Source organism: Fusarium tjaetaba, assembly GCF_013396195.1.
Source record: "Fusarium tjaetaba strain NRRL 66243 chromosome Unknown NRRL66243_c0000226, whole genome shotgun sequence".
Classification (NCBI taxonomy): Eukaryota; Fungi; Ascomycota; class Sordariomycetes; order Hypocreales; family Nectriaceae; genus Fusarium; species Fusarium tjaetaba.
In genome coordinates, this window is record NW_023501422.1 from 269,553 (window position 1) to 288,011 (window position 18,459).

At 49.4% G+C, this 18,459-nt stretch overlaps 3 protein-coding genes across 3 annotated transcripts; 2 read left to right on the forward strand and 1 right to left on the reverse strand.

Moving 5' to 3' along the window:
• Nucleotides 1–465: 465 nt before the first annotated feature.
• Nucleotides 466–3,087, forward strand: FTJAE_9879 (DIL and ankyrin domain protein; the record flags this gene model as incomplete). Its single annotated transcript, XM_037356844.1, has 4 exons — nt 466–616; nt 694–1,070; nt 1,119–1,517; nt 1,570–3,087. The coding sequence occupies 4 exons, from the start codon at nt 466–468 to the stop codon at nt 3,085–3,087; spliced, it is 2,445 nt and encodes an 814-aa protein (XP_037203123.1).
• A 4,180-nt stretch (nt 3,088–7,267) lies between these two features.
• FTJAE_9880 (uncharacterized protein) lies at nt 7,268–10,646 on the forward strand (the record flags this gene model as incomplete). Its single annotated transcript, XM_037356846.1, has 4 exons — nt 7,268–9,063; nt 9,139–9,321; nt 9,379–10,234; nt 10,284–10,646. 4 exons carry the CDS (start codon nt 7,268–7,270, stop codon nt 10,644–10,646), a joined length of 3,198 nt encoding a protein of 1,065 aa, XP_037203124.1.
• Nucleotides 10,647–13,245: 2,599 nt separating this feature from the next.
• FTJAE_9881 (uncharacterized protein) lies at nt 13,246–14,808 on the reverse strand (the record flags this gene model as incomplete). The annotated part of the gene is made up of 2 exons (XM_037356847.1): nt 13,246–13,721; nt 13,785–14,808. 2 exons carry the CDS (start codon nt 14,806–14,808, stop codon nt 13,246–13,248), a joined length of 1,500 nt encoding a protein of 499 aa, XP_037203125.1.
• Nucleotides 14,809–18,459: the final 3,651 nt, after the last annotated feature.

Below are 18,459 nucleotides of genomic sequence, written 5' to 3' on the forward strand. Positions count from 1 at the left end.
CGTCTTATTTCACGCATCACAAACATTAGCTACCATGTCTATGGATCATGTCGGTTTTATTTGAAGCACCTCAGAGACCCTTTGAAATACCGGATTGGGTACAAAGCTATATCCAGTAATGCTGTGGCTGTACCTCGGTGACGACATGTGTTGTATGTGTAGAGGTGATAACTAACGTTGGGTGGTATATCTTAGCGGAGCTGCTCCAAAACCTAAGCGGAATGACGGTTTCTCCACGATTTCACCAGGGACAAAGTGGGTAGGTTGCCCTCCACGACAACTCAGACGACATCAACACAAGCAACCAACTTTCAGCTCCGACGACATCTCCATCCGATAACGCCTACTTATTCACGAAACAGTAGAGAACTAGCAAGATCGCATTTCTTTATCGTCAAACCATCTCTTGCAAGATTCCATGCACCACGCGACGAATCTGAATCTGTCTCTGCCCCTCCCTCCATCATGGATCTAGGGGACTCTATCAACCCCGAAGCACAGCCTGAGGAAAAGCCTCGCACTCTCCCTGCAGATCTACCCAGATCTCTCGATGACAGAAGGCATGTGCCCAACGAGCACCTGATCACTGAGACCGAGATGTACGATGGCTGGCAAGGTTCGTCGCATCGCCACTGCGGCTTTGCATTTGCGCATCTTGTATAACCCAACACGTCACTGACACATTTGTAACAGGCCAGTCCCAGTTCCTCACAACACCAGCTGTAGCAAAGCCTCTTGACTTTGGCAACCTATCGCTAAACGACCCCGAATACGAGGATGACATTACCAAAGGACCCAAAGACAGCGACACACGATTAATGGAAATGCTGGCCGCCCAGGCAGCGCACCAAGCAGCTCCTGCTTTCGAGAACGAAGATGAGGTTGTGAATAGTGAAAGCCTGTCCGAGGCGGAGAAGAAGGAGAAATTACAAAAGGCACTCAACATGGCTGCAAGTAACGGTGATGTCGACAGAATTCGAAAGCTTCTCAATGGAAAGGCAAAAGACTATATTGATTTGGACGCTGAAGATGAGGATGGGACACCGCCCCTCATCTATGCTAGCTGCTTTGTGGGTGAGCCGTCATATGTTGCACATAAGTCACTAACCTCCAGTTAGGGCCATGAACCTGTTGTCCAAGCATTGATTGATGCAGGTGCCGACGTAAACAAACAAGACCGCAATCAATGGACAGCTCTAATGTGGGCCATGACAAATCGACACAAGGGTATTGCTAAACTACTCCTCGATAATAATGCCTCCTCGGACCAAAAGACATCGTCGGGACGAACAGCATTCGACTTTGTCCCCCCGGATAGCGAGATGTCGTTCTATCTCCACGATAATGGCTACAGTATTGGAAGCGCCGGAACAGATGACTTTTACCGACCTGGGTTCTCCCAGGATAGATTCGAAGAAGAGATGGCTGAGAATGAGATGCGAAGAAGGCTGATGATGGAGAGTGCTCGTGATCTCGAGGTTGACCTGGGAAACGTGGGTATGGATGATCAACCCGAGGTAGGGCCCAAATCGAAATCGTGAAGAGCTGTTGGACTGACTCTTAACATAGCCTGTCGACGAGTTTGAGGAAGAGCAACAAGAATTCGACTGGAATCGCTGCTTACATGATCAAATGTTTGTTTTTCAAGAACACGAACTTGAACGCATCCTTGATATTATTATTACCAATATGACGCCGCAGAGATCACCGACACAGAAACCGGTGCCAGCCAACATGATATTTCTCAGCGCACGATATGCGCATTATCACTCAAGTCCCGAACTTCTGGAGCGACTCTTGGTGTCAGCTATGGATTACATCAATGATGTTGTCGAGAGGTGTCAGTGGGACATGACTATTCTAGCATTTTGGATCTCAAACGCCACCCTACTGCTTCACTATCTGAAGAAAGACCCTGGGCTTTTTGAGGCAACGGGCGAGTTCCAGGCGCAGCTGGCTGAATTGATAAATGAGATCTTTATTCTTATTGTACGAGATGCTGAGCGACGTCTGGACAAGGTCTTGGACGTAGCCATGCTGGAACACGAGACTATTCCCGGATTCGAGGATATCACTTTCCAGAATGAGTGGAAGCTCTTTAAGCGAAAGAAAGAAGTCAAAGAGGAGCCACTAGAAAAGCGATTCAGACCACCATCACCGAAGCAGCGAGCAAAGCCAGCCCCCCGAAACGTTACCTCACTTCTCTCCTCTACTCTATTTGTACTCGACCTTTACGATATCCACTCTGTGATCACTGCGCAAATCATTTCCCAGCTTATTTACTGGATTGGAGCAGAGCTCTTCAACCGCATTATGTCAAATCGAAAGTATCTGGCAAGAACGAAGGCCATGCAGATTCGCATGAATATCTCAATCCTAGAAGATTGGGCTCGGACGAATAACAGACAGGCAGAGCACTTTGAAGGAGGTGAAATACGCTCTTCTGGGGAGTCAACAATGGATGCTGCTCGAAGACATCTGGCACCCGTAATCCAGCTGCTCCAATGGCTCCAGTGCTTTTCATCACTTAATGGAGATGATATGGAGGCTCTGGTTATCACACTACAGCAGCTCAAGAGACTGAGTCCCCAGCAACTTATCCACTCAGCCAACCACTACCGGCCAGAAGTGGGCGAGAAGGGATTACCAAAAAGTGCTATGAAATACTTGATTAATCTACAGAAAGAGGCGGCGCTCAAGCGAGAGAGACGGCGGAGTGGTGTACCTTCACCACAAAAGTCGGGCCAGGACAGCACACCAGTGACACCGGTAAAGGGCCGGTCAAACGGGAATAATCTCGCCACTCCTGGAAGTACTGCCAGTCCCCCAGAGGATGATTGGGACGAAGATGATGACATGCCAGAGCATCTGCTGCTAGATCCCGCCCTGATGTTGCCTTTCGTGCTGCCGTCGGTAACTGACATGCTTGTAACTTACGGCGCTGGACTCGGTGGAGTTAACCGTGAGCGAGAGCGCAAGTATATCCCCACGGTGCCACCGGAGTTTCTTGAGAAGTTGGAGGTGAGCGGCGGAACTAGAAAGGGACCCATGTTCGGCGAAGCAGATTGGGAGAATGAAGAAGTTTGAGGAAGTGACACTAAGGCCGTCAAGGATGCACAACCAAACCGGCAGACAGCGAGACTCGACCTGGAAGATCCAATGATGGGGGAGGGCTGCTTCTGAGATTCTTTTGCGTAAGCAACGAGTTTCTCGCAGTTGATATCAAGGATTCGGTGACAGAACGTAGACGTCAAGGAGCATCTCACGGGCCAGATTTGGCGAATCAAACTAATGGTGGCAGAGACTACGGAAAGCCTCCTATGCAACCTGCAAGGGGTAAAAAGCCCTGAGTGCCGAGAGAAACCCCACGGTGACGGACGCGCATCCGCTGCCACGTTCTCAACGCTTTGAAAGACCATCGCCAGACGGTGGAGCATCTGGCAAACGGCCCATCCTATACAGTTTCCAGGCCAGAAGAGACAAAATGGAATATGTCTTCATTTGTAAATTCTAACACGAGCGAGGTTGTATAGTTCAGCATATGGCAAATGGAGTCGTGCAAGGAGAATCTAAAAACCTGATGGTTTGCCAATTCTTTGTTGCTTTTTTCTATCATGAGAAACATGTGCCAGCCCTCTCAACTCTCCCATTCACCAGCCACCTAAACTTCAAGCTTTGTGGGCCAAATGCGCCATACTCCAGCTAGCAAGGGTTTTGTATCCACTTTAGAACAACGCGGCGTTGTCTTTTGCTGCATGCACTCAACCGTTGGCAGTCTGGATGTACAGTACGGAATAAGCTAACTAGTAGAGGGCGTTTCTTTTCGCGTTTCCCCAATTGTGCGTTGTTTGTGTGCCCTACCTGTCCCAGACCTCTACAAGTGTTTGTTGCTCGTTCATCCGGGTTTTACGTCACCTTTGCCAGCCTCGAAGATTTACAGAAGAGGCGCAGGAAAAAGACGGTTAAAATGACCTTACCGCTATTCGCTCATGTCTCCCGCCTCATCCCTAGGAGAACGGAAAAGACAAGAAGTCTCCACTAACCACGCGGTAGACGGATCAACGTGGAGGAAAATGCAGCAGCAAGGGGTTGCCCGATGAGTTGGCATCGACAGGCTAGGACATGGGTCTTGGGCGGTGACAGCTACAGTTGCAGCGTTCAGAGAGGCCACTCTATGGGCAGAACGTGGACTCACTTTGGCCCCGTCCCGGCCGGGACGGGAGGGTACGTGCAGTCTTTCCGGTGTCATCTACGATATTTCTTCCTTTTTGTTTTCATTATTATGCAGGCTCCCTATAAGCCAAACGAGGAGAATCTCGTCTGTTCGATGTTGCCCTGGCCGGCTCAACACCAAAGCAGGACAAAGTCCGATCCCTGCATGCATCCCAACATAAAAATCTCCCTAGGTTCGGGAGCGGGTAGATCTTCCCAGGGCAGATGGATATCACACAGATCGCTCTGTGAAGATGCGCGATAATAATGTGAAGACTGAGACAATTTTCAATTTTGCTTTTTCGTCTTCGCCAAAATGGGTTCCTCATTCTTGCTGGGGAAACGAAAAGAAGCATTTCGTATTTCGCTTTGCTTCATGTAAGGAAGAAATGGGTTCCGTGGTGGGCCTTGGTTAAGAATGTGATGAAGTGTAAGAGCTCGCATAAAAAAGTCTCAATTAAGCACAGCCTATCGGGAGATCATCATCTGAGTTTGATCCAGAGCTAGAGAACCACTAACTCAGTAGTCGTAAACACATAATCACTCCAAGAAGAGGTTTTGGTTTTAAAATGTGAAATCAGAGAAGTAGGTGCCAGGACTAAAGATGAACGAGTGCTTGTTGCTCATCAGTGTCCCGTATCAGCATGTAAAACTCATGGTGACGAACTAATGATGATACGAATAGAGAAAAACAGAGTTTAATACACGTTCTCATGTTGAAATTAGTGGCGGCAACGTTATAGCTACTGTACTAAGGCTACGGGAGGGCTGCAAAGTTGTGTAGCTTTTGATCTAAAATAGGAGATTGCGTGGTTTACTTGCATAGTGTATGTAACACGCTCTCACTCAATCACACTAGGACATGTTATCAAAGTTCTGTCTTTGTTTTGAGGCTGTTGTTGTTAAGGGCTTCGGCTAAGTGACTGATGGCTGAGGCGCTATTAGATGTGTTCCAGAATAATTGACTATGGTTGAATCAGTGGATTCGAGCGGAAAAGAAACGCGTAACTGGAGAGTGTGAGGCTGCTGTGAGACCAGGTTATCCCGTCCCGTGCTGTCTTATCCTCGCTCAATGCTATGGTATCAGTACGGAGTACTGTGTGCTGTGTTGAGCCATCGATGAATGGCCATCGTTTGGTGTCTGGCCGCGGGTACCTTGCAGACCCTACATCTTCTAGGCGGCCCTATCGCTAATCCTGGTCGGTATGGATGACTCTGACATTGGCGATTGGGTATCGATTGGATCATTGTGATAGCTCACAGAGGCCCAATAAGCTCGCCCCGAAACCTGTTGCGGCATGGTTGGAAGACGTGCTGGTTGGCAGAAGAAGTGCCTCTCTGAGCAGCTGAGGAAGAAATGTGAGACTTGACGTTTATCTGCCTGCCCTGTGCTGGGCTTGTCTTTGTCTTTGAATGGGAGTATGTCTCGGTGACCCCTTGCTTCCGGAATGCAAACGCTTTGGAGATACAACACACAACATCAGCTTATAGATCGTGATGATAATTAAAAGACTCATCGCCGTCACCGTCGCCGTTTGTGGTCTTGCTTGCAGCAGCCTCCAAACTCTATGCCCTGGTTCATAGCGAGGTACATTCGGTTGTAGAGGGTGTCACCATGCTTAAACCCGGATTGTATGTACTCCGTATAATGTTTTCTGTTGGGTTTTCATCTTGAGGCTGCCAACATTTCTTTGTGCCTGAAGAGCGAGGAGTGTGGTATGGCCGTAAAAAGGGTTACATGGGATGCATGCAATTCGCCGGCCATTCATCAATGCCTCACCTGAGCTCTTCCGAGTGCCTTTTTCTTCCCAAGCCCATGACTGACCATGCGTCGATGTGTTGTATTCCGGTCGGTCACGTTCATTTATCTGTGATTACCTGATGGTCAACCTCCGACATTTCGACCTGTGCATGGTTAGCCGGGTGTAAGTGCGGTGTGGATTCGCCCAACCCACACGTCAACCACGTCGAGCCATTGAGTTTTCACCGTCTCGACTCGCTTCGTTTGCCTTGCCTTAGCTCTATACTCGATTCCCCATAACTCAACTTACTTACCGCATGTAGCGGGCGGGTTCTTGCCGTAGCCAACGGAAAACCGTGGAGTCGGTGGATGATGTGGCTGTCAGTAAATGGACCAAAGAAAGAAGAGAAGAGTGAAAAAGTCAGGTTTTGTTTATTTTTCTCGGTTGTTGTTGCATTGTCGATGAGTCGGTCTAGCAAGACTAGTCGTCAGTAGTAGAATTGATATGGTGTATAAGGAACGCACTTCCATCTCCATCTTGAGATCGATTCGCTTAGCTTGGCTTCCCCATTGCTTGCTTGATCGAATATTCTTGTGAGACCGCGATCTGTGCCTTCCGTCAAACGCACTGCACCTCACTCTAACTACTTCGACCGTTGTTTCCACCTGCACACGACTTTACGACCTTGTCTCACGACCAATATTTGAACAAAATTCAAAACACGGGACATTTCAGTCTCGGTCAATGTTGTGCCAACCTTTCGAGTTTTCGCTACAGAACGATCCTTGACCATTTCTTTGCATACCCGCAACCTTCAACTTGACATCTACGAGATTGCATTGTCTCATTCAAGTCTAAGACCTGGGCGACTCGACTCGACTCAAATCAATTCTGATCGACCTATTTTCGATAGATTTAAGTTCCAGTTCAGTTCAGTCTGCATTTTGGCGCTTATTTTCAAGTCTCCCTTGATAAGACTCTCCCTTGGGTTCTCTCTGGATTATCGACTTGGCCGCAACTGTCTATAACACCGGCTCACGGCCCTCTCCCTTTCTTCAGCTTGCTCTTGGACTCCTCACCTGAGCTATCGGGTCTGGTCTTGGGTGTGCTTGATCCCCGGCATTAGCTTTGCTCCCTTGCATTTGCTACTCATCCGACCAACCTGCTGGGGTCTTACTTACAACCAAGCTTCTATTTACACGAGAAGACCACCTTGTCGACACCAACCAGTCAAACTGGTAGTTGGTTCGAGGTCTTTAAAATTTGCATCATTCTCGTTGTTGGCTCCTTTGTCCAATTCACAAAATAGCGCCATGTTGCCATCCAAATTTGGGAGTGGGCGGCAGAAGCAGCCTGAACGCCGAACCAGTTTACGACTTGATCCCAGCATAGTGGCGTTGCGATACGAGAAGACCATACCAGCAGAACCTCCGATTCTCATTGTCTCACGAGACCCTACTCGGCTCTCACGTCGTCCTTCGTCTTCTTCGGCATCATCTCACAGCTCCCGCCACCGTCCTATTGTGATTGTACCTCCTGGTATTGTCGCACCGCCTGCTGAGGAGCACCCGGCCCTCCGAGGCTCATCATCGTCGTCATTATCATCACCACCAACTCTCAGGACTTCTCCAGTATCAGTGGAAGAGTGGAAGCGCGATTCTGGTGTTGCTAGAAACAAGTCTACTTCAACAATTCACGAAGAAGAGGACGAAGATGACCACTCGGAACCCGAATGCAAAAACAAGATTCCTGCAGTGGAATCAAACGTATCATCACTGGTATCGTCCGTCATGCCGCTGCCTAGTATGACAACGCAGCGAGACGACGATCCATTTGTGGACGAGAATAGCATCTTTGAACCGCTAACATCAATACCTACCGATCCCTTTTGTGTCGTGTACAACGCTCAATGCACCACGCCGCCTCCTCCACCTCAGGTGTCCCACTCCGATACACCTTTACCATCACTTGCACCTGCAACACCTACTCGACCAAGTAGGATGACTGCTTCCTCTGTTCCTTTCTCCATTCCTTACTCAGAGTGCCTTGCAGGCAAAGTTCCCTCCTCCCCAACATACCCCCTTCCATCAAGTTCTCGCTCTCACAAATCTCCTTGTTCCTCAATCCCATCGTCTCCTCGTACTTCTTGTTCTTCGTCTCCCCCCACAATCTCTAAGGGCTTATCAAGATCGGGGTCCTCTCGGTTCGGTACATTTTCGCAAATGTTCAGCAGTCCAATTCAACCCTTGTGGCGGGGCACCGTTAACACCGCCAATTCCAGCGCATCTAGTACCCCAACCGTCAGTGCACAATCCACTATTACCACAGCACTTGGCGCTACCGCCAACGCTACCGTCAACGCTCCAGCCACTGATGCCGATACGGCGATTGATTTGGCTGAGTCTGGGTCGCTTCCGTCGGATAAGGAACAGGGCTCTTCCCGTTTTTGGAACAGGTCCCGTTCTGCCTCCACAACCTCGAATAACAGCACTAGCACTGCTACATTGGCGGGCACCACATCCATTTCATCTAATAACGATCTCCCCTTTGTTCCCCTCGACGTGTCTATCCCTTGCGAAAGCATCCTCGATGATGCCTTCATGAACACTGTTTCTTTTTCCAACCGTGGCAGCATCATGCTGGGAGCTCAAGACGCCGCTGCTATTGACGGCGCTATCAAGCAGCACACCATGTCAATTGATTCGCCCTCTTCTACCAACGCCGACACGCTCGCGACCGCAAACAATGACGAGAGCGACTCGGGTCGTGCTACCCCAACTCCCACTCCCTCAACTACTGCCCCTCGTTCCATCACTCCTACTCCTACAACGCCAACGACCCCAAAGTCACAGACCCTTCCTCGGCCCAGCGACGAGTCCAACGACATGAATAATTCAGTTAAGGGGGCAGGCGATGGTTCTCCCCAGGGCCTGATGTCAACCCCTGACATTCGTGTCTTGGCCGCCGACGTGGAGAAGGAATCTCAAAAGGTGAGATCGCTCTATACTGTTGGCGATGGTTCTCACGGTGAGCCTGGCAAGAGGCACTCGTACTGCGAGCGTCTTGAACCAACTCCCGAGGTCCCGTCTGAGGAGAATGAACTTGACCCGTATGGTTTTCCTTGAATGTCCCTATTATAATCATTGCGGACTATGATTTATGCTAACCTGCGTCTTCTTTTTAGTGTTCCAAATCACCTTTCTCCGGCCTGGCAAATGCCCGCATCTGGAAGTTCTTCTTCCCTGCGGTCTAGAGGTGGAGGACTCGAAGATTGGGATGACCTTGAAGGTGCTCATGTTGACCGATACGGCTTCATCACACTACCGCCACCGCCTGGTTCAAGAACGGGCACACCAACAGAGACGCGGTCAGCCTCGGGCTCCCCAAGAAAACGTAGCTTGTTACAAAAACGAGACCCTTATAGTTTGACATCCACTCTTAGTGGTAGTGGTCGACGGACTCCAACCAGGAAAGTTTCCGCAAGGTCGCTCAACACACAAACATCCGAATTATCAATATCAACATCGCTTCGCTCATCTCGATCAGTAATACGGCAAGCCAGCAACTTGCTGCCCCACAATCGCGACAGGCGGTGGATGGACGAAGCAGGCGACATGCTCAATGCAGCTCCCAGCCTGCAGGACATCGTGGATGAGATTCAAGCTGAGAAGTTGACAGAAGTTATGAAGCGCAAGGAATGGGAAAGGTCAGAAAAATGGAGGAAAATGGCTAAAGTTGTTCGTCGGGGCGGCGAGGGTGAGGGCATGGAGTTTGAGTTCGACATGAGAAACCCTAAGCTGATTGAAAGGACATGGAAAGGAATACCTGACCGATGGAGGGGGGCAGCTTGGTGGTCTTTTATGGCCACCAGCGCGAGGGAACATGAGGGATCACCCTCCGAGGAGAGAATCGTAGCCGAATTTCATCGGCTCCAGCGACGAAGCTCCCCAGATGATGTACAGATCGACTTGGACGTGCCCAGGACCATCAGTCGCCATATTATGTTTCGACGACGTTATCGAGGTGGCCAGCGACTACTGTTCAGGGTTCTTCATGCGATATCGATCTACTATCCTGAGACAGGTTATGTTCAGGGCATGGCTTCGCTAGCGGCAACACTGCTCTGCTACTTTGACGAAGAGAAGTGCTTTGTCATGCTAGTGCGAATGTGGCATTTCCGTGGACTGGCTCGTCTATACCGTCCAGGTTTTGAAGAACTCATGGCAGCCATGGGCGACTTCAGTAAGCACTGGCTTAATAAGGAAGTAGCCAGTAAACTCGTGAGTCTGAAGCCTCTCGACATCCCAAGTTAGGCACTGACAAATCTAGGACGAGTTGTGTATTGATACTACTGCTTATGGTACGCGCTGGTACCTGACGCTGTTTAACCTTTCCGTACCCTTTCCAGCTCAGCTGCGAATCTGGGATGTCTTCCTCCTATTGGGTAATGACACGTCTTCTATGTACGAATCACGAAAATCCGAGACCAACACTCCTCAGATGGTGGAATACGATGTTTTGCACGCTACTAGTGCAGCATTGGCTCAAGCCCTCCGAGAAGTCCTCTTGGGTGCGGAATTCGAGAACGCCATGAAGGCATTAACATCACCTATCCCTGTCAAAGATGAGGACTTTTTGATGAAAGTGGTCAAGGCGGAATACAAACAACACCACGGCAAGAAGAAGACGTAGCAAGTCTTACTGCCATGACTCAAGCCTAACGAGGGCATTCTCCTTTGTCTTTTGGCCTGCTTTCTCTTTGTACATGCGAAGCTGTATCACGATACCCTTCAAGGTGTTTTTCTGTTTTGCGTTGCGTTGCTGATACCCCCTTCATGCTTCGGCCTCTGAGAGACCACATGCCTAAACGAGGCCATTCTTTTCTTTGTATTGGTTCATGAGAGCGTCATGGATCCAGAAAAAGGATGGGAGTTTTTCCCTTTTGATGGTTGATAGCGTTTGGAGCCACGGAACCTAATGTTATATACCCCTCCTGGCATCACTTTGTTTTACTGTCTTGCTTCTGGGGTTGCTTTGACGAGGCTTGGGAAAATACGGCGTGGATTGCACTTTCATGTACACGAGGAGGATAAAGAGATGGCAAAAGATATAGAACAAGGAGAGCCGAGAGATAAATCAAGGGTCGAGCGCTATGTTAGGTTATTAGCCTCAAAGTTAATGTATAACTATGCAGTATTATTGAACCAGTGCTTTGCCTCGCTTGTTTGGTCAGATCCATGTAACCCCCTCAGCCTTAGCTAACTGTGGCTTGATCAGATCATGCTGTATGTGACAGAATATGGTGACATGGCTCCAGTCATACAGAAGACGGTAACATCAAGGTATAACAGTAACTATTAAGTCGTAATCGGGTGTATTTGGCCCCTCCCAACACAACCCAGCAAAGTTTGTTTCTCCAGGTATTCGCATGTAGTTACTCGGATCTCTGTGATTCCGTCAGCCTCAACGTCTGAAGCTGTCATTTTCTTCTGTCCATCCATTCACCCCCGTTGCTTTTCTCGGCAGACCAGTCTGTGCCCCTCCACCTCGACCGTGCTGATTGCCTCTTTGGGCATGAGTCTCCGACCACTCCCGGAGCTCCGGTGCGGGGGAGCCGGCGCCATGAGGTCGGGAGCGGCTCGCTAACATGAGGGCAAGCGACCAACCTCGATTGTGGAATCTACTGTCTAAAATGTAGCTAAGTTAAGTTATTTGATATTCTGAATTGTTGGGATTGATTCATTGAGTTACTCAAACTGTACAGCAGCCAACACCATTTGCTTATTCCCTGTCCTTATTTCTGGTACTATCGAAGATAAAAAATAAAAACAGAATTGAGTTTGACCCTAGCTTCAATGTAACCAACCTGGCGATAAGTCAATGGGCTATAGCATGAGCCGAATAAGGGAATGACGGGAGACAATAGCTTCTTTAGAGGATCCTACTCTGCTTCTCGTGCCTTTTCGCTGATTGCTTCCAAACTGCTTTCCATATCACGCCCAGGCGGCCCAGTTTACCCCTTCAAGACACTCCTACACAAGCCACACATGCATGATCAGAGCTGAAAGAAGTATGGCATAAATTTTCTGTGAACTTTTGAAAAGCACAGTAGCATAGTGGCTTGCATGCAGCAGACCCAGTTTGTTCTTGTAGAGCTCCTCCATAAGTCCTTTCCTCTTCTGGTAAGTCAGATATACTGTGGCTTTTTCGTATTCTCGACTCCCCTCTCACTCCCACTCTTTCGATTGAAGACTTCTCTAAAGTTCAACGACATGGCTGGCTTTGGGTTGCAGCCCAGGTAGCATCTAGACTTTTTGAGGACTAGACCAGAGCAGACCCCTGCTTTACGAGGATACAAGTCTCAACTCTTGGATCCCTAATGCAGCTTGAAGCTCATCAGAATAAGCTATGTGCTGCTAGTGTTATGGGCGTCCAGCAACCGCAACTCTGTTTCGGGGCGTTCCTGGGACTACTTTGAGAAATAGAGTGCGAGGCTTCTAGTAGGCTGAGGCTGCTCTTTTTGTATGCGCCGAAGCCTCTTAAAATGTGGCTTGACATTCAAAATAAACAATGGCGAGAGTGCTCTCCATTCCTCGGTCTGCGACAATTGTTGTTATTCATTCTACTCTGAGTCTGTTTGATGACGCTCAAATTGACTTCCTTGAGAATGTCAGTTCTGCATTGCCTGAAGCTGCGAAACTTCATCCTCCTCAATCTAAGTCCATACATAGGGTGTCTATAACTGTCCATAGATCAAATAACATTCCCATTTTCTTCCTTTCCTTCGTCTCATCGAGCCCGAGCTCGCTATACCCAATGCTATTCCTTCATGCCTTAGTTTTATTGAACCGAAAATCAAAGTCAAAAACTCCTTTTTGTACCGTGCACCCAGCCTTTAGCCAACCCTTGCCCTCTCGAGTGCAGCTCAACGAGACGTATATTTAAAACAAAGTTGCGACGCAAACGTCTAAAATACTGATGTAAAGCCAAGGGACCAACTTCGTTGAGTCTGAGTCCGAGTATTTAGTAGTAACCATGAGGGAAAGCCGCTCAACTGGTCTGATGCATATTTGCCTCGATAGGTAGGTAGTAAAGAGTATTGATTCGAGTATGCCTACTAACAAGCCAGGGATAGTTGATCAATCCGGCCAGGCAAATTACTCCTTCATGTTTGTATGTGATTTGTGGATTATCGTAAATTAATTGAAAGCCACGCTTAGACATAAAATGACTGCACGTGGCGCATAAGCGTCAGAGCCGATCGACAAAACGCGTCTAGGGTGCACTACCATCAAGCGCCTCGTCCTTCCCCTGAATCTTCTCGGGATTTCGAGGTTTCTTCGATGCTTCGATGCGGCTTTGAATCTCCAGGTGATGGCTGCTTGTAGCGGTTTTCTTGCTCTTCGCTCGGGCGATGGGTCCCTAGATACCGTGTGCTGGGCGGTGGCTCCTCTGACAATATAGCTGATACTGACTGTTTGTTCTCGTTGCCCGGTCTTTCTTGTGAGGGCATGGGAGTGGAGGCGCGTATCGGTGACATTCGGCGTAAAGGTCCGCCAAAACTCTCTCTGCGAGACCGTCCCGGCCCGACGACTCTGAAGGGTGACATGTCACTTCTTTGACGTGAATGACCACGTCGCGATCCACGAAAAGCCGCGCTCGACGAGCTGCTTTGACTAAGAGGCGGAGGTGACCGATATCGCTGCTCACTGCGGGTGGGGGAAGGGGCATGATGCCCTGTTGCTTTGCGCTTTCTGGGAGTTTCCCCTATAGTCACAGAAGCTATGTCAGTTCACAGAGAGTCTCTCTTTCTCTTGGTCTTGGACGAACCAGAAGGGCTTCCGGGTCGGTTCGAGCTTCCGCTAGCTTGTGATGTTGGTGGCTGCCAGTGGTGAAAGTATATCGAAGGACTCGACTGGGATTCTTGCTGCTGTTGTTGCTGCATATGCGGATGCTGATGTGAGTGCATCGGAGGAGGAGCGTGTGCGGGCTGTGGTACGTTGGTGTTGATGCTTGGTAATGTCGATATGCCCATGGGTCGTCCTATAACACCACTGACTGTCTGGCCTCGAGGCCTTGATGGTGATGGCGGATACACATATCCGGCTGCTGGTGTCGATGCAGATGGAATGCCCGGGTGCTGTGCGTGGGTATGCGACAGTGTTTGAGATTCTCGCTGGTGTTCGGGCGACATAGGCCACTGCGCGGGCATGATCTGGGCACGGGGAGGAGCCTGTCCAGGAGGCATGAACTGCTGAGCCCATTCCAGGGCAGCCTGTGGTGCAACTCCTCCGCTCCCCATGCCTGCAAACACCAAAGGAACCATGGGAGGAGGTATACCTGCCTGAAGCGACGTCCGCAGCATATCCATTTCAACTTTACGCTGCTCTAGACGCAAACTCTCCTGCCTCGTCCGCTCTTCTTCCTGCTTTCTCTTATCCTCTTCCGCCCTCGCCTGTAGCCAATGTCTCATGGATTCCTCTGCTCCTTGCCATTGCTGAGGTGGAGCAGGTAGTTGGCCCCATGAATCTCTCTGCTGGTGACCAGAGGGGCCCAAGGAAGCTTGTGGCGGGGGCGGAGGAGGCGGATGGGGTGGAAGATGTGTAGGTGGAGGAGCACCAGCCGTTGGGGGCTGTTGGGGAGGAAGAGTCATGGCTGCCGGTGGAGGCAGGCCACGATGAGGAGCCGACATGGGCTGTGATGGTGGACTGTGTCCCCGATAGGCGACAGGCAGAGAATTGCTTGCTGGTTCTCGATTTATCAAGGGGGGAGAAGGTCGAGAGGTTGAAGGCGGAGTCGGGAGATCATGGACGGACTTGTAGCCGTAAGTTGGTGGCTGCTTGACGGTAAGCATCGTTGTATGGTAGCTGGGCTACGCCAGTGGGGACATTTGTACGGCAAGAGTGAATGCGTGGATATGAAAGGCGCATGTATTGTTGGGAGGCTGGGGCTTGCTGCAATTGACTTTTTTAACAGATAAGAAACAGTTAACTGAGTGTTGGGCAGTGGAGGTGGGTAACGATGTTATACAACAAGATTGCACTCCACGCTTGAAGATCTGGGTAGCTCTGGCGGTACGATTCAGCCAGATCAAGTGATCAAGCAAATCAGAGAGCAAAACAACAACATCGAAAGGAAAGGGTTGCCAAAATATTGTTGTTTGGGCTGTAACTGTCTCGTGATTCCTCTAATACAAGTCTCAACTGGGGACTGGAGTTATACAAGGCAGAAGAAACAGACGACAAGAATGTAAAGCAAGTGATATCAAAGAGGGAAGAAGAGGAGAACAGAAAGAAGCGGCGTACAATTTCGGTTGTGGATATGCAAGCTTTGTATAAGATGGCCAGAGGTGACAGTCGGCGAGCTGGAGATGTCGGCCAGCTCCAGAGTTGTGGCGGTCGAGGTGAGCGGGGCTGATGAAACCAGTTGACAAGCAGGGCCAAGTTCATTTGGAACCAGTCATGGATGGCTCTTCCACATAGCACACATGGGGGGCACGCGCAGAAAAGAGCTGTCAACGAGTGCGAGTTAGTAGGAAGCTTGTGTGAGAAGTGGAGAAGATCCAAGGCTGACAAGAGACGACTAGAGACCAAAGTTGAATCGATGTGAATGGATTGAGCCGAGATGAAGGACAGAGGGCCCAAATATGGAAAGTTCCGCAGTGAAGGGGAAAGTTAAGAGAGAGATTGGAGCTTTAAGCTCAGCGAAGTTGTTGTAAACGACGGAGTAGTGAGTAAGGATGCTTCAAAGGATTACAGCTCAAGACGCAGGTACCAGCCAGCGTGGTGTATTGTCCTGTGAATCACTCTTGTTATTCACAACTGAACGGGTACGTCTAGGTTCTTGTTGACATCGATGATTGGAGTCTCCAAGAAAAGCCGTCCTGTAAGTTTAGAAAAAGGAATGTGTCGAACAGTAGCCTCAATCAAGGATATATTTCTTCCTGTTCTGAGTTGTTGGTCGTCCTGTCCAAGCTAGCTTACCACTGACAACTGAGGCGAATAAGACGAGGGTAGGTTGCCGACTTCAGGGAGCTATGGTAGGAGACCAACGGCTTCAGGGACCAAGGTTTTTTAATGAACGAATAGGAGGGAAGCCCAAACAATAGAAAGAGGAGAAGATAGTCGATGATCCTCGATAGCAGATGGAGGAGAGAAAGGAAAGAGAGAGAGAAAAAAGAGGGCTGAGCAGCTCGAGTGAGCTTCGGCATGAGTGGAGAGAGGAAGAGTGAGTGGTGGAAAGTGAAAGTACACGCACACGCCCGCACACGCCCACCTGCTTGCCTAGACGCACATCATCAAGCGCCGGCCGCCGAGTCACTCTCTGCCGGTCCGCATCTTGACGCATCTGGGTCGTAATTTAACAGTCAAAGACTGTTCAAGACAGAGTGGAAACGCTGCATTGTGGGAACTTGCCCTGAGCGAGCAGGGTATGCTCAAACGAACAAGATGATTAGGGATCAAAGGACAAGAGACTACGGCCAACAGCTTCAACGGCCGAACGACCATGACATGCGCCAAAGCACTGGTTCAAACCCCCATCTGGCCAAAACAGCCCGGCATTGGACATTTAAGTCAAGGGCTAGAGCGAATATCGTTCCAGCAGAAAGAACGGCTATCCTCTGGATCATCTTGTCAAGTACCAACATGGCAGCCTTTGGAAGTTAAGGATAAAAGCGTGTATCAGAAGAGATTTGACAGATTTCGGGACACATGGTAGGAACAAGACAAAACACTAAAAAAGGTAGTTAACTCAGAAAGCAGGGGTCGGTATTGTAGGGGCAGTGGCAGATGTAGACCAAAGAAGTGGCTGAGGGGGTTCAGGGCTGGGATGATTGCTGCCATGGAGATAGAAAACCCAGACAGTCCCATCGAATTGAACGTGCGTCGTGCATGCTTCTGGGGTTTCGAGCAGCCAACAAGAAGATAGGATGGAGGGCCCAAAAAGGGTACAAGTTTGGGATGAATAGATCATAAGAAGTGGAGTGAGTGGCATCGGGAACCAGGGAGGGGCGTGCACAACATGATGAAGGAGGTGTGTAGATTGCGGGTGCGAGAAGTAATAGAAGAACTACCTACTTCGTCAACACATATCCAGATACAGCATCGGTATGTGGTAGTTGGAAGTACCTACGTTATTAGTCAAGCCCAATGGAACATTCTTTCCTCTCCTCCCTCCTCTCCTCCCTTTTGTTTTCGTAGCTTGATGTTCTCGAAAGCTATGCTGAAGATCGGCAAGGCACAAGATGCTGCAGACATTCTTACCCAAGGACTCTTGTTAATAAGCTTTCTTTGTACCGAGTGACTCTGCACCTTACCCCAGGCTGCAGCTACGAGCTAACGACACGAGCGCCGAGGCAAAGTGTCCGAGCTGCTGCAGCCTCTGAGCTTCCTGTCCAAACAAGGCTTTCAGCCTCGATATGATACACGGGCGGGCTGGCAAGACATATTGCCTCGAATCGGTAGTTGGGCGGTAATTGGAAAGCCATCAATCGTGTCGTTATACGGAAGGTGGACTGGTGGAAGCCCCACGAGTGGCTTGATACCTAGGTACCTAGGTAGGGTCCTGAAATGTACATACGCCAGACACTTGCGGCAGGAAAACAATAATTTGGATGTTAGTCTTTAGCGCATCAGCTTGATTCAATGCAGTTAGGCTAATGGTAGGGCTTGCAGAGCTTGATCAAATACGTACTTTGGATACCAAGTTTTCCTCAACCTTCGTATTCCCTGTCGTGCGATTGCTTGTGACTTTGCTTCGCTTTTGTCTTCAAGGTTTGCTATTAAGAATTCAGGGTGAGGTAGGGACTTGGCTGTAGTAGAAATTCGAAACAGGTCATGTTGAGTGAGTCAGGTCGCAGTGCAGCTTCTGTATTGGATGTAAACAATGGGTTTCGAATGATATGGTACAATCGAAGTCGTGGGCCTTGTTTGAAATGAAGCTTCAGACTCAAGCCGATCGTGTGTCACAAGGATGCGACGCTAATCGAGGCACAGGAAGTGGATGAAAGTATGGATCGAATTTTGAGAATACCTACCCGGGCTAGAAATCTTTGGATAAAAGCTGTTGCACGAAGCGCGGTCCCCGTCGTAGCCGGGTTTAAGCCGCTCTCTGGCTCTCTGGTAAAGTACATACTAGGCTCAAATACCTGTGGCTTGTGATCTATTGTTTCGGGTGTGACGGGGGGGCACTACATGGATAGAAGGGTCGAAGAATCGCGAAGGTCATTGAAGAAGTCTCCCACGAAATAGGTAGCGTTGTTTTTGGTCTGAACCAACTCGATTCCTCTCTCTCACTACCATAGGTACTTAATATAATGTAAATCCCCCAAGGCAGGCAGTAGGTACCATGGGCCTGGGCGTGGCTAGTCTCCTACTGCATTTGGCTGCTACCCGCATCTCGCTGCTGTGAGGACCTCATCATCTTCTGGTGTGATGAACCAACTTCGGCAGGTATTCGTACATGATTGAAGAGCATTGGCTGGGAAAGGTAAGAGAAAGAGAAG